General features: G+C 48.5%; 1 protein-coding gene across 1 annotated transcript in view; it reads right to left on the minus strand.

Annotated features, from left to right (window-relative positions):
- Positions 1-22,506, minus strand: part of LOC141961799 (hydrocephalus-inducing protein homolog) — a 125,680-nt gene that overhangs the window by 86,956 nt on the left and 16,218 nt on the right. Inside the window, 3 exon segments of the mRNA XM_074909136.1 lie at positions 2,112-2,231; positions 3,147-3,272; positions 4,440-4,571. Of these exon segments, the coding sequence (XP_074765237.1) occupies positions 2,112-2,231; positions 3,147-3,272; positions 4,440-4,571 (378 nt within the window).

Genomic DNA, 22,506 nt, shown 5'->3' on the forward strand with positions numbered 1-22,506 from the left:
ACATTGCTGAGAGTGGTGAGGAGCAGCCTGAAGACAGAAAAGCAATTTTACAACACACAGGGAAGAGCAGTCACTATACAGCAGAGCACTTCTCTATTTGAATGACTACAGAGCCTCTATCTGGAATATACACTATGCTGTTAGCTGGATTTTTATGGATCAGACAACCTCAGGCTACCATGCAGTACAGGTCAGCGTGATTTGGAGGGATCTGTGAAACTGGTGAGAAAACTTTGAGACAGAGTACAGTGTTGCTGGACATCACCAAAAGCCAACAAAATTAGACTATAAGCACCTCTCTTGGGATTATCATCTCTATGTTTGTGTACTTCAATACGCCAAGGATTTCCCTTAAAGCTGATCTTGCTTTTCCACCAGAGCTCTCCAATGGCTGAGGACTTACTACCTTCAAAACGAATTCCTTTTGGAAAAAATCAACAGCTCACACATTGCCTCCCCTTTACACGGCATACAAATCACAAGGTACAGCTGCACAAGTTTATTATTTTTTACTGGGAATAGCAGAAATGCGGATGCAGATGTTGTTTTCCACTTGAGGAAGCATGAACAGAGCAAACTGACTGTTTGCCTGTTGGCTGGTACTTGGCAACGACAAATATTTTGAAGTGCCGTCTGGATAACGGAGCAGCTGAAGCCCAAAAACTTAATGGGAACAAAGCAGAGCCATAGGAACCAAGAGAAACTGAGGCACATTTAAACTAGGAAAGAGGATACCTACAGCAAAGAGTGCCCAGAATCAGTGTGGACCCCATGAAGGGTGTCCCTTGGACAGGGGCACCCACGCTGCTCTTTCCAGTACTCCCAAGCTAAACCAGGCCAGGAATGGGGCAGGACTCTCCAGGAATAACTGACGGACCACCCTGAAACTGTCTTTGCCAAAGGGTCTTCCATTTTCAACCATGTCCCTGTCAAAACCCGTTACCCCGGAATATACTTTGACTTCTCTTGCTGTTCCCCCACCTGCAACATGCCCTGACAGATTTTTTTGTCCCCTTGTTTGTTTTCACACAAGACTGGTAGATTTGGAGGGGGATTAATTCACGTGCTCTCACGTACACGTCCATCTGCCCATCCTGCCCTCCTCTCACATACACATCTTCTTCTTCATTACAGAACAGTATCTTTAATTACACCTTTCTTTTTCGGAACTTTCTCTGCTTCCAGCACACTTACTCTTACGTGTCAAGAGAAACCCTTGTGTGTACGATGCTCTCTCCCAGAGCACTTTCCCACTCAGCTCCTTTCCTCTCTCCTGTCTTTTCCCACTAGCTGCTCTTGGAACGTGCCTCATTCAAGCAAACATTTCCCCTGCTGAAATTCAAATTTTCCTCTTTATAGTGCAACAACATTGCTGACGTTTTTCAACTTCTCCCTTCTCAACTTTTCTGGGAAATCTCAAAATGATCACAACTTTTTCAAGTAAAGGTGGAGACCTTCAAGAGAATATTACTCTGGATGTGCTGCGGTTCTCCAAAGGGAAAGCAGAGAGCCACGCTGCTAAGAGAAAACTGAGCAGAACTGCATTAAGCTTAGCAGGAGCCTAAAGTGACGCCGAAGGCCTCCCACCGCTTCTGCTGGATCAGTCCGTTTCCCCTGCTGCTTCAAAACACCCTTCCTGGAGTGCTAATGCCACTAACCATAACCTCCTCCAGCATGAAGTGGAGAAGGCTCAAGCCCTGGGCTTTGACAGCGAGCTGCACAGAGGCAGCTGAACAGGCTGCGAGAGGCAGAGGTGCCCTGCCAGAAACCGAGACTAACCAGGGAGCCACCAGCACATGGTGCACACTCGAGAGAAAGCAGGAGAGAAGGTAACAACTGTACAACCCCCAACATCCCCATCAATGCAGGGCTTTCAAGGGGAAGGACGCTGACTAGAAAAGCTCCTTTGCGTTAGATACCACCAATGCGTGGCCAAAATCAGGGGGAGGATTCCCAGCATGGGAAGACTTCCACCGTCTTGCAAAATAAAGGTGGTGAGACATGTTATTCTGGATGTGTCGTGCTGCAGCAGATAACTTGTTACGCTGTAAACCACAGGAATTACACGGCTCTCCCAGCACAGTGTTAAACCTCTGCATCCCAGCACTTACCTTGTCAGTGTTCCTCAGAATCAGTGGCACTTCATAGACCTCGAAGGGGACGTAGTTCTGAAATACCACCTCTGAAGGAAAAGGCTGAAACAAGCTCTGGTCCAGGTCAACTGCTGAGAACTGGAGAGGCAAGACAGAGCAGTGAGAGGAGGGTCAGCTGCTGGCAGAAAGATTCACGACAGAATCCTACACCCATCTCCAGTGGAGTACAGTCTCTCGGTGAGTACATCCGCACAGCTCACGCTAGGGAAACAGCCCCCCACCTCTGTTCTGAGCTGATCAAAAGTTTCTGGACCACACTAAGCAGGCTCAAGCTAAGAAGCTCTTTTGGTAGGTGTTCCTCCAGGTTTCCTTCTCCAGAAGGCAAGGCAGCGCTTACTGCCAGCAGAGCCCTGTGCTGACGTGGTCACACAGCTCCAGAGCCCTTCCTGAAGAGCCACCAGCACTCATGGAGCAAGCGAAACCCAAGAATTTACAGGAGATATCTGTATATCTGGCAGCCTGCAAAATCTCACACCCTGTAAAGGTCCCACGCATTGTTCCAACCCAAAACATTAATGCACTTGGTTTTGTTAAATCTTTTTACAAAGCAAAACAAGTAATCACTATAGGCCCTCAGCCTTCAAAGGCCAATGCTGCCACCGTCAAAGGAGTCCCATGACCCCAAGCATTTGACAGTGACTACACCAAAGCACGAGGTGGCTATTTCACCAGGAGGATGGAAAATGGGAAGCTCGGGCCCTTGTGGCCTGCCCCTGCCTTCCCCCAGTATCAGCTAAACTCCAGCAAAACCCACCAACTTCAGCAGAGGTTATTTATATTGATTTAGCACAGATCAGGACCTCCAACCTCTCACCAGAGAAAAACATTCTACCTTTCCCCAGCAGAAGGAACTCCACCACCACCAGCAGTTTGAAAAGACAACAGGCCCTAGGCGCTGAGGTATTCAGATGAGCCAGAGGCACGCCTGTCACAAACACACACCCTCTTCAAATGTCACATCAAACAGCACGGAAAAGGGCAGGAAAAGTTTACCTTGTGATGGGAGGCTTCTCCCATGTCTAGAAGCTGGGTAATCCGGGGCCGCCTCATCTCCCGGGTGCTGGCCAGCCTCTGCTGGGTGGTCAGAGACATCTCCTTCAGGAAGGCAGAGGGAGTCAGCTGAAATGCAAAACACCAGCAGAAAGGATTTACTTTTTTTTCTTTTCTGCAGAAAGGATTTTTGTGTTCAAGTACCACTGATGAATAATTTGTGATCACAGCCACTAGGATAGTCCTGGAAGTCCTGTAAACTACCTGCTGAAATATTTAACATCAGTAAGTTAATGATATAGAGCTGAATACACACGCTCCAAGCAAGTGGCTCTGTCCCTTTAGCATCTCCTTCATGAGGTGATGTGACATGTTCGGGGATTTCTGCTTTTTGGGTATTTGTCCCCTCTTGAGTTTTGCTGGATTGAGCCAGAGACCTTTGAAGAGAGCGGGGAGGAGTTATCAGAAATCCCCTAACTCCACCCTTGCACAGTGCTCACACCAACTCGCAGGTGGAGATGGCACTGCTGGGTGAGTCAGAGGAAAGCAGAAGAGCAGTGTTGTGCCAAGACAGAGGTGGAGAGGAATGGGTCCAAGTTTTAGTTATTTCTTTTCCATCAGCACTTGCTTCCTCTCTGTTCTGGCCTCACAGACCCCTCCACAGGAGGATACAGAGATGTCTCCTTGACAGAGCCTCAGCACTGGGTCACCTCCAGTGAAGGGAGCTCCAGCCAGCAAACGGGACAGTTGTGGGTGGCAAGGAGGAATCGCCCTGAATCCCCACTGCTGTTTGCAGGGCTGCATCTGTGCTCCACACAGGACACGGGATGCCATAAAACAACTCTTTTGGAAGCTATTCTATCTGGGACAGCCGTGTCCTGTCAAGACTCCAGGCGGTTTGAGCAGCCCACCACATGCCCAGCAGCCCAGCGGTGTGGCCAGGGCAGCACTGGCAGGTATGCCCCTGTGACAGGAGATGTTACTGCCCACACAGCAAAGAGGAGGGAAGGCAGCACATTTGTGCTTCAGCTGTTCCCGTGCAAGGCCCAGTACATTCCTTTATCTCGGCTCCACTGGCACCTTCAGGCAAGACCCTGGACTTCCCCTGAAGCAACACAGCCCACCCCCCCGCACCATGACAGCCCCCTCCAACAGAAGTATGGCAGCAAAGAGGTGGGGAGTGGTGCCTGGCTCCACAGCGCCCTGACAACGGGAGGGCAAGGCAGAGGAGGGGCAGGGGCAGCTTCCCTAAGGAGCCTTAGCCCAGCTCCTACCCGGCCCCCAGCAGGTACTTACAGGCACACGCCGCTCTGCCTCTCTGACCAGCTTCGGATAACAGCGTACTGCCACCTTTCTCTGGAGTCCATCAGCCATTTTGGGGGATCCCATGGACTGATGAATCTTGCCAGTGGCCACGACTAGGAAAATCTGGAAGGAGTAACAGTGAGACTTTAAAAATCCAGAATCCCATTCACGGCAGACCCAAAGGATACACCTGTGTCTCCAGGCTGTGGCATCCTTCCTAAGTGGAGAACGTAAGGCTGCCTCACACTGTTTCGTGATTAGACCATATGTAAGTGGCAGAGTTAAGATTCATAGAAGTCAAACTCCATAAAAAAACTCCCTGAGCCAAAACAGACTTTAGCTGTGGGTGCAGTCCCAAGAGCCACAACTATTTGTTTTCATGAACTTCAGCTGTCAGCTGACAGTGAGATGCACCAAGGGTCCCTTCCAGGAGCCTGATGGAGAGTCCCCAGCTCCACATACTATCATTTACTGCTGTGGCTCCTGCCTTAAGTCATTACAGTACCATTTTCCCCTTCCCAGCATCCGATCTCTGCTATTCTGGCTTGGCAACTTTGCATCTCCCTTTTTATTTACTCTTTTTCTGGCATCCGGACCACAGTTCAAAGAACCGTTTAAGCTGGAAAAGACCTTTAAGATCATCGAGGGCAGCTGTAGACCCAGCACTGCCAAGCCCATCGGTCCTTTCCCTGGATGTACGCAGGAGCTGCTGCTCAGAAAATCACCTACAGGTTTCACATGGAGGACCGAGGGCCCCTGCCCCGGGCACTCCCCTGCCCCAGGTACCCCCCTCTCGCACAAGGGATGCCCCCAGCCCCGCGGCGTGGGGCAGGGGGTGTCAGTGCCTCCCCGAGCTCCCCCGCAGCCCCGGTCCCTGCTCCGCCAAGCTCCCAAGCCGCCCCGCCCGCAGCTGAGCCACCCGGGCAGCACCGGCACCCAGAGCCACCCTCCGGCTTTTGGCCGTGGAGGGGACGCAGACACCGCCCCGCAGCATCCCTCACCTCTCTCACTCCGCGGGGGCTGTGGGGACACACTCACGGGAGGATCCCCACTGCCAGACTGGCTGGTATCCCCACTGCCAGACTGGCTGATGCCCCCGTTGCCAGGGCAACTGGGCATCACAGCCAGCCCCAACACCACCATGGCAACGGCAGGGATGGGGGGTGGGGGCTGGGGGGGCAGCTCTGTGACATGGGGGCAGAGGGCACAGGGATGCTCAGTGCCCAAAGCCCCCAGTGAGCACAGCCAAGGCCCTGAGACCGCCTCCAGCACACCGCCCGGCTCCAGCACAGCCGCAGCCCCGGGTGCGTCACCCTGGCTCGCAGCAGCGGCTACAGACAGTCCCGGCAGAACCCAAAGGGCTTCTCCCAGCTTGAAGAGAGTGAGCCCACGGGCAGTGTAGGGTTAATAACTCTGCTGCGGAGAGAGCCACATACCACTGGGGAACACTCAGGAGGGCAAAAGCACCTGCAAAGCCACTCACACACAACCCACAGCAGTGCCAGCACCCCCCTCCGTAGGGAGGAGCTGCTTCCCTCTCCCCGCTTGCTCCTAACCTGGATCCCAGTTCCATCAGCTCAGCTGCTTTGCTGCCACCTCACAGCTCCCAGCCTGCCCCTAGCCCTGCCACAGGCAAACACCGATGCACAAACCAGCACAACCACCCCTGTCCCTCTCGGGGATGCTGTGTCATAAATTAACCCTGCGAAGCGCAGCCCGACAGGCACAGCACTAACTCCTGACTGGACCCCGGCTCCCCCCACGCCCTCACCCAGCAGCTCCAGCCCCCTGGGCTCTGCTCAGGCAGATGCACTGCACCCCAGTGCCTCTGCCCAGTGCCCTTGTGCAGGGGCTGGCTCGGGGATAAGAGGAGGTCAGGCCTTGCTGAGCTTGGCTCAAATCCCTTGTGTTCATTTCAAGGCCAGAGCTGCTTCTGCAACCAGGAAAACAGGACGGCTTGGCTGCCTGGCAAGAGCACAGAGGAAAATGAGCCACGGTCGGGCCACAAACACACACCAGGGCCTGCTGGCACTTCTCACCTTCCCCCCACTTCCATGACTTTTGGAACCCCATTTACAGGGATGATGAACTAAATCGCTATTAATAGCCAAACTCTCCTTTGTTACTCTTGACATTTTTTTGGTGGGAACAGAAGGAAGATAAACGTCACTCAGCTGCTTCACTTCACGAGAGCAGCTGACCTGACGTGACTTTGTGCCGGACCTTACGAAGTGCTCAGAATATTATGAACAGCCTTAAACCCAGGGATCGCTGCTGTGCCCAGTGTTAACAAAATCAGACCACTTTCCTACTTTGCAAACCAACAAAAATCAGAGATAAACACGTACCACATTTAGTAAACACTACTCTGGACTAGAAATCATTTTCCCTCCCTTTCTGGCTAACTGGATCAAGGAACAGATGGATTTTCCCACTTATTTTCTGGGACGTGAAAGTCCAGCACTCTCAAACACAGCTCTACAATTTTTTACATCCTGACATTGAGTAGAATCACAGATCATATTCCCTCCTGCTTCCTTCTGTTCCACACCACCTATGCAATGATTAACATTCCCTTGCCCTCGAGTTTTACACACACCCTGCAAGCAAGGCAGTAACTTCACTCCTTTACTCCAGAACAGCTGCAGTGTTGCACATGTCCGAAGGACTGGGCACTTTACAGTTCCAGGAAAGGACAAGGCTGCCAGTTCCTTTTGTGTTTGCAAGAAACCCCAGAGCACAGCCCTGTCCTATGGACACAAGGCCATGCTGCAGCAAGAGCTGGGATTAAAGGCCTTCAGGGCCCGAGGGGGCTTGGCAAAAGCTGTGCTGAGGATGCAGCTGATGTGAGCACTTTGATATGGCCCTAAGGCACCCAAATCCTTTGTGCATGTGTCTGACAGCTTCCCTTAGTACAATAAAACTGAACAGAGCTCTGATGAGACTGTGCTGACAGGGACGGGAAATTAAGAATAAACAGCAAAGTGCTTAAAGGACATGAAGAACAAAAAGGCCAGTTCCATGCGGAGGCACAGCTCCAGGCCTGGACAGACCCTGTGCCTCTCACTGTGCCACGTGCCAGAGCTCTCGTTTCAAGGGACCCCACGTCACTCGTGCTGGAGCAGCAGCGCCAGCCTCAGAGCTGTCTGGTACCAACTGATCGCCCTCCAAACTTAAAGGCTGGGGATAGATGGGCACACTCTGCCCTACAATACACTACACCCAGCTGCTCTTGTGGGGTCACAGACTGGGTGTGTCTGAATCTTGCTTCAGTATGCACAATCAATCCTCTGTCTTCTTCCTTCCACAAAGATCAACCATCTCCCTCTGGAGTAGTTGGTTAATTTGCCTTTCTACTACACTTTGCTGGAAGAGGAAGACACGAGATCTGTTACAAGTGAGACTCAGGATGCTGTTGAACAATTTTGTTCAGTTACATCATCTTGCCCTGTTCAGGATTAAGCAGAAAGGTCACGTTTCTTGCCTAGGAATCCCCTGCTTAGCTATAATTACCATATAAACAGCATCTCAAGGGAGCCAGGAAAGGAGGAGGATTTCCAGGATGAATCTCTTGGCCCTCCAGCCCACTACTAAGTGGCTGAGTGCTTTCTAAATCAAATCTCGCTACCCAGGAAGCCTCACCTGTCACCTTGATATTCCAGACCCTCGGAATTTTATCACTTTGGTACTGTCATCCTGCAATTTATTACAAAAGCTCTGCCATAGTTAAGAGGATGAATAGGAACCCAGTGTTACACCTTCCTGTCATTTAATGAACTTCAGCTGTCATCTGACAGTGAGATGCACCAAGGGTCCCTTCCAGGAGCCTGATGGAGAGTCCCCAGCTCCACATACTATCATTTACTGCTGTGGCTCCTGCCTTAAGTCATTACAGTACCATTTTCCCCTTCCCAGCATCCGATCTCTGCTTTTCTGGCTTGGCAACTTTGCATCTCCCTTTTTATTTACTCTTTTTCTGGCATCCGGACCACAGTTCAAAGAACCGTTTAAGCTGGAAAAGACCTTTAAGATCATTGAGGGCAGCTGTAGACCCAGCACTGCCAAGCCCATCGGTCCTTTCCCTGGATGTACGCAGGAGCTGCTGCTCAGAAAATCACCTACAGATTTCAAATGCAGGACCGAGGGCCCCTGCCCCGGGCACTCCCCTGCCCCAGGTACCCCCCTCTCGCACAAGGGATGCCCCCAGCCCCGCGGCGTGGGGCAGGGGGTGTCAGTGCCTCCCTGAGCTCCCCCGCAGCCCCGGTCCCTGCTCCGCCAAGCTCCCAAGCCGCCCCGCCCGCAGCTGAGCCACCCGGGCAGCACCGGCACCCAGAGCCACCCTCCGGCTTTTGGCCGTGGAGGGGACGCAGACACCGCCCCGCAGCATCCCTCACCTCTCTCACTCCGCAGGGGCTGTGGGGACACACTCACGGGAGGATCCCCACTGCCAGACTGGCTGGTATCCCCACTGCCAGACTGGCTGTTGCCCCCGTTGCCAGGGCAACTGGGCATCACAGCCAGCCCCAACACCACCATGGCAACGGCAGGGATGGGGGGTGGGGGCTGGGGGGGCAGCTCTGTGACATGGGGGCAGGGGGCACAGGGATGCTCAGTGCCCAAAGCCCCCAGTGAGCACAGCCAAGGCCCTGAGACCGCCTCCAGCACACCGCCCGGCTCCAGCACAGCCGCAGCCCCGGGTGCGTCACCCCGGCTCGCAGCAGCGGCTACAGACAGTCCCTCGCTGACCTCGTTCCACTCTCTGACCCACTCCTGGGCCTCACCAGCCTGGAGATGGAAAAGTCCTCAGATAGACCCCTCTCTCATGGAGCTCCCTGCCCAGGTACACGGGTGCAGCTGAGACAGGGAAGTGCAGGAGGACCAAGTCTCCTCCAGGCTCCTTCGCAGTGACCGGCCTCATCGGTTCCAAGAAGACTTTCAAGCCAGCCACAAAATGAAGCATCAGCCATCGCCCCCAGGGAACACCCACGCTTTCAAAAAGAGAGCCCAGAAGCTGAAATTTCACCACTGTGGATGCTCAGGACCATGGAGTCAGAGGAGCTATGGGGTTTATATCGCTGCCCCCTCTCCATTCCTGGGCTGGGACATACCCACCTCTCCTCCCTCAGGGACCCACAAGTCCCTCTTCCCTTGCCAACACTCTCCCTGCCCCATGACCTCCCTCTGCTTTCCTGCACAATATCCAGCTGTCACCAGTAAGCTCAGCTTGGAGCCATCATTCCCAGGTCACACTTGGCTCTGCGGGCTGCCTGCGTTTCTGACTCCAAGAGGACACATGTGGGGCAGCCCAGGGCGTGGAGAGGGGATCACAAAGCCCCAGCACAGGCACTGCCAGCTTCTGGACACCAGGACCAGAGCCCTGGGGGTGACACAGGCACATCAGAAACATCGGTCCTGGCATCAAGTGCTGCACTCACCAGATCAAACCCACAGAGTAACTGGGCACAGCTGGTGTCTTGCAGGGGGCACGGAGCTGCAGCAGAGGCAAAGACAAGGGCTTCAGTGAGGCCCCAGGGCGAGGAGGGCAGTGCTGGCACAGACACCTTACACCGTCCATGGGAGCGTTCCCTTCCCCCGTTTTAACCCATGAAGGAAGAACTCCAGCGTTCAGCGAAGGGACTGACTGCAACACTCAAAGCCTTTTAGATGCTGTCAAAAGGTTTCCTACCAAATAACTGCAGTGAGATCACTTACCCAGCTGCATCATCATGAAGTCCCAATCATGAATTCCCGAATAGGCAGCTCATAATCCTCTCTAATCCAAGCAGGGTTTGTACTTGTTTTCTTCTGAGAAAGAAGGGAATAAAGTTGGCTCAATGGATATAGAGAAATGATTACTTGCTTTGAGACTTATTTACTTATAGCACAATGCTTAGCAGTTTATTTATTTACTTATAGCAAGTTATAGTATTACTTATAGTATTTTTGAATATTACTAAGAATCCTGCTTGCCCTGACTGTTCTGTGGAATTTTCCCAAGGACTACTGCGTCCATCAAAACTGTGAAAATCTACCAAGAACTGCAGTGTTCAGCAAAATATTATGGTTTTGTTCTTGGGGAACAGGAGTGCTCTAAGTTGTCGGGTCCTGGTAATGAGTAAAGATAGCCAGGTACGGACGACAGAAGTCCCACTGGTTCTCTTAGTTAAGACAGAATGAATAAACCAGCTGGAAAACACTAATTATTCAAGAAAATGGTCAAGAGAATCTGCGCATGCTCCGGGGAAAAGTACAAGGTGAGAAGGACTGTGAGCCTTCCTCCAACAGACCCCCAGAGACGCCCACCAGGAGGCAACGGGCAGGTGCAAAGAGAACATCAGCTGCTGACACCAGCCTCTAGACCTCACCCAGCCTCACTCATGCACATGGATGTGTGTGTTATGTAACCCAATGAATATGGATATCCACACTCCATAAGTTTCAGGTAAAATGTGCTGTTATGGTGCAAGCTTTGTGGAGAAATCCCCTTGCACCCCGGCGGCAGACTGGTGCTTTATAAATCTCTCTGAGTTGTAGAGTCTGTTTCTGCGAATCAGGTCAAACAGAAATTCTGGCGTAAAACTGGGGAATTCGGTGGTCAAACATAGATCTGGAGACCAAGGGCCATTTTGGGGTGAAAAGCGGGGGTTTGGGATTGGGGGAACTCACCCTGCAGCACCCAGGTGAGGGTGGCCCCAGTGATGTGGAGGCACCGTCCCCCACCCCCACGGCGTCCCAGCACTGGTACTGGAGGGGGGTCGGGGCTGAGGCTCTCAGGGTACCCCTGGGGCAGCAGCACCTGCAGGGGGAGGACAGGTACCCCTGGGACCCCCAGGAATCTCAGATCCCCCCTGCAACCCCTGCACTTCAGGCTGGGAAACCTAGGAGAAGCAAAGGTATGTAACTACTCAAAGTCTGAACTGAGTTTCTCGATCACCTAGAAGGTTGCCTTTAAGAATATTCTGGAGTGCTTTATTCCTTTTTTCTTTTTATACTTTAGAAATACTTTTTGGCATTGCTGGATCGTGCAAAAGCAGAAGCTGAACATGATGAGCATTATTACAACACTATCACTGTAACAGCGAACTATAACCTTGCTAGAATCTATGAGGTGATGTCTGAATTTCATGAAGCAGAAAATCTCTATAAAAACATTTTAAGAGCCCATCCCAATTACGCTGATTGTAAGAAACATTTGGTACTTTAGTTTCACAGTCCTCCTTTTAATATCAAAAATTCTTCCCATTTACAGTGTCTTCAGGTCACCTTATATCTGTCTTTGCTTCTTTTCAGAGTAGTTTTGGGGCTTACCTACATGCTATTTCCCTACCTTTTCCTTTTTTTGAAGGCCTGCATCATCCTTATAGTCTAATATTCAGCTTTAAGCCTTCTAATTCTTGGTAAATCATACTGTACTCCAAAAATCTAGCAAAATTAGCTTATCTAGACTTGCATGCCTTTGCTTACTTGCGCCCCACCCCTAACAAAGCCTTAGTACCTCAGCCCTCGGGTGCAATCAAGGCCATCCACTTGATACACCCAGGCTTTGCAACCCTGCCTGTGTGGGTGGAAGTAGAGACCCTCTGGGAGAATCATTTTATCTTGGACCTTGGCCCTCCTCCAGGGAAGAAGAGCTGTTGAGGGTGTTAGCACAGCTTCTATGGCACATCCTGGTTTTCTTCCTCATTCTGCTGAGACAGGGAGTCTAAACAATCTTAAATTGATGGTGCAAGGCCTGCACAAAAACAAGGGGAGGCGTATGGGACTGTTCACAAAAGACATACCAGGTGCTGATAATGTTGCTAGGCGACTATCCCCTAGCCCAAAGAGAAGTTTCTTATGGTCCTTGAAGTTGTATGTTCCAGCAACAAATCATCCTAGATTCTAGCACAAACGGGCCTGGCAGTTTGGCCAGGGCCCAGGGAAACAACTGAGACTGCGCAGAACGATGAGGTGAAAAGTTCATCAGCGAGGAAGAGGAGATACTTCATCTATGTGACCCTCGCCCGTAAATCTGCGACCACCGAACAAGGCCAAAGGAGCTCACTGCCCAAGCGCAAGGGGAGGAGACCTGATTGCCATGAGAAGCGAGGGGGGGCAGGGTAGACTCTGTGTATGTACAGGCGTTCTATGAACATGCACTGTTCTGTAACACATGAGCCGGACGGGAGCTGCAAACGGTGCGCATGCTGGTGGTGGAGCGATCCCCCATGCGCCCAGCGCTGAATAAACATACCCACTTTATAACTCCAAAAGTTATAGAGTGATTTCTCCACAAAACATTGCTTTTCCTCTTGCCCTCAAGTAGCTGACCTGTGGTATCTTCTGCAAAGGCAGGGTGGTAGCCCTCGCTCAGCAAGCTGCAGCACACAGCATGCCCCAGCCTCATCTACAGCCTTTTCCCTGTTTGTTTTCTGCTGTTGCCTGCTAACTGATACTCTTCCTAAAGGCTGTGGAGACGGGAGAGCCGTTTAAAGTGATAAGAGAGAGTTCCTCCATTCTTTGAGGTTTCTCAGTCGTCTTTAAGTTATGAAACTAATGAAAAACATTCACATTACTTTAACTGTCAGAAATCTACGATTTCTGTATCAGCACTGTGGATGGACATTCCTCTTCACAGGGTGTGTCTCACGGTGAATAGGGTATGAAAGGTGTCTCGATGTTTGCTGTCCTTGGCACACCAAGAAAAAGACTGCTTTTGAAATTCATGCATGGCCAATACTTTCTTTGTTTGAGATAACTTCAACCTGTTTCCTGATTCTTATTTTCTTTTCCATTTCTATTTTTAGGCTACTTGCGCTTGGGAGCTATGGCTAGGGATAAAGGGAATTTTTATGAGGCTTCTGAGTGGTTTAAAGAAGTACTTTGGATAAATCTGGTTTGTAACCCTTTAAGTGTTTACAGTTAAAACACTTGAAATGCTACCTTCAAATTTTGTTTTCCTTTTGTTACGTTTTGATTTTGTTCACATAAACTAGGGGAAGAAGAAAAAACTACTGCAATCTGCTGTCTGTGTGTTTTGTTGTTCTTTTCTAAAATTCTAGTTAAGAAAACAGCATTTTATTCTTGAAAAAGTAACCTTGCAAGGGAAAATAATACTTTTGCAAATTGCATTTTTATTTAGGACCATCCAGATGCTTGGTCTCTCATTGGCAATCTTCATCTGGCTAAACAAGAATGGAGTCCAGTACAGAAGGAATTTGAAATGATATTGAAACAGCCCTCCACACAAAATGATACTTACGCCATGCTGGCTCTTGGCAACATCTGGTTCCAGACGCTACATCAACCCACAAGGGACAGAGAAAAGGTAACGGGCGTCTGTCTGCCCTGTGTGTGGTTTTATTTATTTAACTTTTGCAGGCTCTTAGCTACTCAGAGCCTTTCCTTGATGCCTGTTTGGCATCTTGTAGGCTGTCAAACTTCTGGGTAGATCTTTTAATACCCCGTTATAGACATGAGGGATCAACTGAGGTACTTCATTCTGCGGGAGAAGCGTCATCAAGATGGTGCATTAGAGATCTACACACAAGTACTCAGAAGTGATCCAACGAATGTGTATGCTGCTAATGGCATACGTGAATATTAGACTAATTTTCCTTCAGAGGTGATGATATTCTTATGTTTCATGCTTTAGTACAGAATTGTTTTTGCAGGGCCTGAATGCTATGTAGTGGAGCACAGGAAAAAATGGCTTTCATGTGCAACTTATGCCACTTAGTTTTTAATGGGGAACCTCATTCAGTCAATATTTTGTTTTCTTTGGTAAGAGTACATAGTACATGAACCTGGAAGCTTACACTGTAAATATTACCCTCCCCTTAGGAGCTGTCTTGGCACATAAAGGATATTTCTGTGAAGCTCATGAAGTTTTTGCCCAAGTGAGAGAGGCAACAGCAGATACCAGTGACGTGTGGCTGAATTTGGCACATATCTACGTAGAACAGAAACAGTGCTGTGTAGAACAGAAACAGTGCTGTGCAGATGGTAACATCTCTAAATTGAACTAAATATGTTGGGTTAGATGACTTCTGGGTGTTTCTCTGTTGTCATAGCAGCTGTGAAAGTTTCTGAATAATATTTTAACAAGTTAGGTCTGTTTCTAGCATGCTGTTAGCTGTCAAGTCTAGATTTAAAACCAAACTGCCAAATGTGGGTAAGGGGTAACAAAGCAACTACCATTTGTACACTTTTTTTTTTTTTTTTTAGTTAGCAGAGTTAAAACATAACTGGGTTAGAATTTTGGTCTCAGAATTAATTTTCAGTGTAAGAGGTTTCAGTCAGCATAGTTAACTGTATGTGATTTACATTCAGATGTTACTGAAGAAAGTAAATGCAATTTGTTGCTGGGATTTTTTTTAATAGCAACAGTTCCTATTTTTGTTCTTGCAAATGACTGCATAAGTAATAATCGGAGCTGTCTGAAAAGATGACTGGGCCATGATTTCTTTCACCAAAGTTAGTATCACAAGGTAATTCATGTTGGAAGAAATTGGTTGAGGTCATCTAGTTCAACCTGCTCAAGCAAACTAACTTCCAAGTATCAACCTATTCTAACTAGATTCCCTCAATTAGTTGATGAAAGGCATACAAGTAAGCTGAAACAAAAGCGTACGCTGAACAGGACAGAAGCTAAGAACAAAATGCTTTCACTGAGAGTGGGTCCACACTGAGGCTCAGAAATACTTTTATCAAAGGAATCTTGAAGCTTTTTGTGATGGTCATAAGGAGAGATACGGGGCCTTTCTTGTCTGATCAAGACCTCAGTAGTCCCTGTCCTCCAGTGAACTACTGTTAAAAAGCTTTGGTCACACAATCACATTTATTCTGTTGTGTTTGAATTACAGTGAGAAACTGGGTATCATTTTCACCTTTTGATTTGTCAGAAAAACGTTGTACTCATTTGCCTGTATATTTAACTACAGCTGTTAGTAGAAATGTGTTTATTTCCTGCGGTGTTTTATTGATCCCTGGGTTGCGCTATGCAGTCAGCACAAGCCACAGTCTGAGACCCATGGCACTGGACTCAAAGGGAGATGAACTGAATAGTCTAGCTTACTACAGCCACAACAGTTATTCTACTGTATCTATCACAAAGCATACCCACCCAAGGCAGATGTAAGCTAAATACAAAAACTTTGACTCTAAAGATGAGTGAAAATTGGGCGCTCACAACAGTGTGATCCAAGAGTAGTGGATCCAAGCATTACAGTTAGGGCAGTTCCTGTACTGAGCTGGAAATAAAAATGACTTTGTATTTCTTACTATTTTGGAGATTTAGAAAGGGTGAATGATTCCTTGAGAAAAGAGTATGTCAAACGAAAGGTGCTTGTTACTGAAAAGGATACAAGTTTCGTAACTGAAGCTTTGATTCTAGACCCACAAAACCTATAGTAATGAGTCTTCCTTTACACTCCAGAACAACTAGATAGCCCTTGGCATGCCAAGTTATTCAGCTAGGTGGACAAAACAAGTATGTTGCTGAGTTATCTGAAAGGTGTGGATTTTTTTTTAATTAATTGCATCAGATACATGGAATTACTACATTAAATATGTTTCAATTTATAAAATATCTTGTATGAATAAAGAAAATAGATTTCATACCATCCAGCGGAGAATAGAGTGCACTTAAAAGAAGTCATGTTTGTTGGACTTACTTTGCAAGTACCACCTATTGTAACAATTCTATTCTAAGACCTAGAGAGCCTCCTGGACTGCTGTCAGTTTCCAGGAAAATCAGGTACTGTTGGGATTCTAGAGGACTTTCTGCGAGAGAATGGCCATGTGAGCAATCCTGCGTGAGAACAAGACCGATAAGAGCCTCAGCCGAGCAAGAATGCGATAAGGATGTGACCCTGAATGAGGGGGGAGAAACTCGATGAGACAAACAACTCCCGGCAGGGGTTGGGATGGAAGAGGAGGTTCCACAAGGCAGGCAGCCTGGCAAGGCTGATGTGGCACTTTTTATCCAATCGTAAGAAGGTTTAAAGCGCGGGCTAAGTTACCTGTCCAGTCTTGAGGACTTGTACTGCATGTTACTCACGTGTGCGGGAGAACGTTATAAAAGGGCTTTCTGAGTTGTAATAAACGGGCATTGCTTGATCCCATTGGGCGTGTGCGTGCTCAGCTCTCCTGCAAGTGGCGTCCCTGGGTGGGGGCCTCAAGATTGGCACAAAGTCTTCACTACGGAGGACTCGTCGGAGTGCAGTCTGAGGGGGAGAAAGCCGGTCGACATATCCAGACACTGCCCCGGTGTCTGAAGGTGAGAAGCAGCACACTCTAACTTTAAAACGGAGAGATAGAGGGAGAGATTGAAGATAACAGACCCGCGAAAGGCGGCGGCCGGGGAGCAATGGGGCTACCTTGCCAAGGACGAACAGGCAGTGGTGAAACTCCTCCAGTGTGTCCTCTCTATGAGGGGGAAAATATTCACTCTGGAAGGTTTAAGGTGGAGCCTAGAAAAGGGACTTGTATCTACATGGGAATCTATAGGGAAGCAGCTTTGGGATTCGATCCGTGATGGAGGAAGGTCAGCAAAAGAAGTGAGCAGCTACAGCACACTCTGGAAACAAATCCGAGAGACTTTAGGGATCGCAGCAGCATCTCATTCTGACAATCCGCCTCCGATGCCGGTGCCCCTAGCGGCTCCCGTCGCGTTAGCTCAGGAAAAACCTGTTTACTTTGCCAGTCACGCCGCCGGGTCCACGGTGGGCAGCGGGGGCGAAACCAAAAGCTGCGCGGCCAGAGCTGAGCACACCTGAAGGGCACCTGATGCCGTCAGAAGGGGAATGAGGCGGCATCAGAGGAGTCCGTGGGGTCTGGCAGTGGTTGGGGTGCGCAGTATGGAGCTGGTGGCGGCAGCCCGGGGCTCCCCCGGGCCCCCCCGCCGCGGAGTGACCGCCTGCGGCCCAGCCCGGCACCGCGCACTCGGCCCCCCCGCCCCCGACTAAAGCGGCAGTTTTTCCACAGAGAAGGTGCTGACGCTGTCATGCAGCAACGGCTTTAAATATTCTTAATGATGTTCTCAAGATTGTAGTACTTGTCATTTTATGTTGTGTCAGTAATAAGTGTCAGGGGCCTCTTGGTGTGGGGGTGTGATTGTTCCGTGTGTGTGAGACGCGACCCAGCTGCATAGAGTCATCGGTGCTGCTGTCTGTTCGGGCTCAGTGTTCTCAGTGTTACAGGTGAAATACCTCCTCTAGCAGGAGGCAGTCATTCCGTGTTAACTGTTGTCTTGAATTCAGGTGCGTGCTCTGCGGGGAGAGTGCACCTCTGAACCATCTGCCTGACGGAAATATTGTCAAAAGTTCATCTACAATCTTACATGGGTCGTAGATGCTGGTTATGAAGAGGGAAATCAGAATTATGGGCTGAACCCCTGTGTTCTGTAACAAAAGGGTCAAAAATTGTTCAGCTTGCTTACTTTACTGCAGCTCCCCCTAATAGTATGCCGAAAAGCCGCAATTACTCAGGATTTGGATCAGCAGCTATTCCTTAAATATTTTGGGCTCAGAAAGTGACACGATTGACTACTAGTAAAATGTACTCTCACTAAAGCTAAAGCATCTGTTAGAACAACAAAAAAGGGGAGATGCACAGTATCAATCTACACCTCACGAAAGGCTAAATAAGGCATTATGTCATGAACCTTTTAAACATTCCCCTGTCTCACAGGTGCCACCAATATTGCGTCATTTCTCATCACAGATACCAGATCAACAAGAAGTCCAGAGCAAAGCTCAAGTGGTAACAAAAAAGTAGAAAGGGGTAACTGGGAAGGACTATTTCCTTTAATAACCTGGGGAAGAGGTCATGCTTGTGTCTCCACAGGTCTCAGTCTCCAATGGTCACCAGCAAGGTGTGTGCAACCCCCCCTGAGGGTGAGAGGCAGCCAGCACTCAGGATCCAGCTGTGGGTGCTGTGGGTGCCCCTGTACCAACTGTTTGTAATCTCCTCGACTGATTATTTAAGCAGAATGTCTGGGTAATGTTTGCTACTGCAACAGGACAAACTACACTACAGTTGCCAATTCTTTTAAGAGAAAATGCTAACAGTAATTGTAACTCCTTAATGAAGTATCTAGGCTTACTAGTCACTAGTGAAAGATGTAGTTTAGATGAAATGTAGTTATTAATAAGGATGAAATGCTGTAAGAATGTGTGTATTCAACTTTCTTTGTTTAGCAATATTAAGAACTCAGGTGTTTAACCTTATTAGAAACTCCCTTGGTTTTCCCCCTGGAGTGCTGGCCAGGCTCTGGGTGGAACCCAACAGGAGGATGAAATCAGATGTTTCCACTCAAAGAAAGTTGCCAGTTATTTTGGCCTGTTGATTTAGAGGCTGGACCTGCTTGCAGCGACTTTGGATGCCTCACCTACGGATGGACGCATCGTGTAGGGTTTCCAGTTTGTGAGGAAGGGCACTCTGAATTCTCACTGCATTTGGGGTTCCCTAGCAATTGCAGATCTGAATGTTAGTACTCCTAATAATTAAGTGTGCTACTCTGTATTTTCCTTACTGTTTATTTTTTGTAGTATTTAGTCATAACCCTTAATTATGGGTAGTGAAATTAGCCTACTCTTTTTAACTAGTAATTGTAACTGCTGTATTGTTTTAGCCTTCTGTGGAACTATTCTAAGTACGCTATGTTTTGAAGTTTGTCTAAGCCCTGATTGATACAGCTCTCAAACAAGCCTTGCAGGTGCCACCACAAAACCAAGAAAGGGGAGATCTGGGAGGCATCGGCCTTATACAACTCTGACACATGGCTGGTATAATCAGACAGTCTAGCTAGGATGGCAAAATGTGACTCCTTCAGCAGTACCAGTAAATGACACTTTGTAAAGTAATCACTTGTAGTGATGCTTACACAATGAGTTTACATCTTGAAGTAGGAAGAGTATTTAATAATGATTCGGCTAAAAGGTTACCAATTACTAGATGGTTAAACGGTTGGGTTTTATATGGAATCACAGTTTTGATTGTCATTGTAATCTTTTAATTATGTTAAGCTCTGTGTGGATGTGTTTTGTGAAAACGATGGACCGAACAATAAAAGGGGTCTGGATCGCTCAAAAACAAACAGAGGGATGCGTGGTGTTGGAGAACGGCTTGCAGAGAGCAAGGCCATGGGTCTGTGCAGGAGCTGACTGCAGCCACCTGAGGTAAACAAAGGAAAAAACCCAGGGTACAGTTACACTAACAAGGACTGTTATGTTAACAAAGAGAGAAACTGAGGTACACAACAGCCTTGAATATGATGGTAAACAACCTTGGGAAAGAAAGCAAGTTAGAAGAAGGAGGATGTTGTGACATACCTGAAATGCCACAAAGCGTTGGGATATTATAATGTAACCTTTTAGAGGTATCCAATAGATTTGCGAGTAGTATGCACGATTATTGCAGAGTGCTTATATAAGGGGTGATTTCTTTTAATAAAGTTGAAGCTTGCTCTATCATTCACACTGAATCGGCTGCTTGCTTCCTCCGCAAGTGGCACACCGAACATGGAACCCGGGAAGCGGCGGACGGACTCGGAGCAGGAAGGCGACAAGATCGCTGAGAAAGAGCAGCGGATGCGTGCCATCTCCAAAGCGCCAGGGTCATAAGACTGACATCGGAGCAGCTGATCCAAATTATTGCTTCAGGAGATATTGCCACCCGAGAAGGGCTACCCCGGAAAGGCCGCAGTGGGATAACCAGGAAAGGCCACAAGGAATTACAGGAATAAGGCTGAATTTGGGGAAACCTAGGAAAAGCCAGCACTGGTCGGTAGCTACTCGATCGGATATTAAAGAAGGTCGTCAAGCTACACAATTCAGGACAGGAAATTAAGGAAATTTGCCCAGGCAGGAATATTACACGTGAGGTAGCCCAAAAACTTTTTGCTTTTTAGAAAAACGAGGAATAGGTCTGATAAAAGACAGCTGCGCTGATTAGTCTAGGCAAGGCTAAGGGACACTTTAAAGAGCCAAATTTATTGTTTAAAGAAGCAGAATGGTGTGATAATCTTTTAGACCCTGACACTGTAAATCCTGAAAAAGAATCTGTCCTCTGTCCTCCCTTAACTGAGGATGATCCGTAGGTAAAAGTGAGGCGAAAAAACCTTGGCACAACGGAATATGGACATGGCAAGAAAGATTCTTACTCCTGTGAGCTATGAGCTGGGTCATCAGCCACATCGGGAAAAACGGAATTTTTCTGTTATTAAAGATTTAGAGAAAAGCATTAATAAGAACGGGCTGCAAAAACTCAGACTACAACAGCTGTACTGGAGGCGATGGCTCAGGGATATCGATTGGCCCCATAAGAATTGGCTAACACTTTTAAGAAAAAAACGGCATTCACTCCGGCACAGTGCTCTATCTGAAAAACTGAATGTGTACATCTCCGTGCTCGGCGTTCGGAGCTGGCGGCGGCGGCCCGGGGCCTCCCCGACCCCCCCGCGGAGCGGCCGCCTGCGGCTGAGCCCGGCACTGCGCCCTCGGCACCCCCCGCCAAAAGCGGCAGGGGGATGCGGCACAGGCTTTGGTGTTCTTAACGGAGTCCTCGTATTGGTAATAGCTGTCACTTTATGTTGTGAGTGATGAGTGTCAGGAGCTCCTTTATGTAGTTGTGTGATTGTGAGTGTGTGTGTGATTGTGAGTGTGTGAGTGTGTGTGTGATTGTGAGTGTGTGAGTGTGTGTGTGATTGTGAGTGTGTGAGTGTGTGTGTGATTGTGAGTGTGTGAGTGTGTCTGTGATTGTGAGTGTGTGTGTGTGTGTGATTGTGAGTGTGTGTGTGTGTGTGAGATTGTGAGTGTGTGTGTGTGTGATTGTGAGTGAGAGAGAGAGAGAGAGAGAGAGAGAGAGAGAGAAGAGAGAGCGCGCCGGCCGCTGCAGCCGCGGAGTTCTCCGCCCAGGGAAGCGGCCGGCCAGGAACTGCAGGGTCCTAGTGCCCGCCCGCTGGGGCATCGGTGCGGCGGTTGGTTTGGGCTCAGTGTTCTCAGAGTTACAGGTGAAATACCTCCTCTAACGGCAGGCAGTCATTCTGTGTTGATTGTTGTCTTGAATTTAGGTGCATACTCTGCGGGGAGAGTGCACCTCTGAACCATCTGCCCAATGGAAATATTGTTAAAAAATCATCTGCAACCTTACAGGGGTTGTTTGTTTTACCAGGGGTCGTAGATGCTGATTATGAAGAGAAAAATCAAAATTATGGTCTGTACTTGTTAATTTTACTGTGGCTCCCCCTAACAGTATACCAAGAAGCCGCAGTTACTCAGGATTTGGATCAGCAGGTACCCCTTAAATATTTTTTGGGCTTATATGTGACACAAGGTTAACTTCTGGTAAAATGCACTCTCGTTAAAACTAAAAAATCTGTCGAGCTGACAGACATTTTAGATACTGGTGCAGATGTGACCATAATATCTGTGAGCAGACTGGCTGTTAGCTCCGGTAACTCAAATGCTTTTCAGGGTTGGTGTCATGCTGTAACAATTTAAAGCAAGGATCTCATTCATGTAAGAGGCCCAGAAAGCTGGGTAGCAAATATTCACCCATTTATATTGGAAACCCCTATTGCATTTTGGGGTCATGACTGTATGACTCAATGGGGAACTCAAATTGGATCAAATTTGTCTCAATCACCACTGTAGCACAACCCACCCTGAAACCCACCCTGACACTCACCTTGTGAACCGAATCACCTGTGTGTATTGTCCTGCAACAACTTAAAACTGTTATTAAGACTTTAAAAGATTTACAGACACTGTTAGGAACCATAAATTAGATACAGCCATTGTGGGCCTAACTCATGATGATCTGCATAGCTTATTTGATATTTTGTGAAAAGATCCTTCACTGACATCACCCAGAGTACTTACAGAGAAAGCAAAACAAGATCTTCACCGCATAGCTAACAAGCATCACAAGTACACTGCATTCCCCCACAGGACAAGCCATTGTAGAAAGAGCACAAGTGCTTTTGCAAAAACAAAAAGGGGGGAGAGATCTTGGCTCCAGGTCAGCCATATGCTCCGCTGTTTCAGTGGGATGAAAAACACATGCATTTTTTCCA

This window comes from Athene noctua, chromosome 6 (assembly GCF_965140245.1).
Source record: "Athene noctua chromosome 6, bAthNoc1.hap1.1, whole genome shotgun sequence".
NCBI classification, from domain to species: domain Eukaryota; kingdom Metazoa; phylum Chordata; class Aves; order Strigiformes; family Strigidae; genus Athene; species Athene noctua.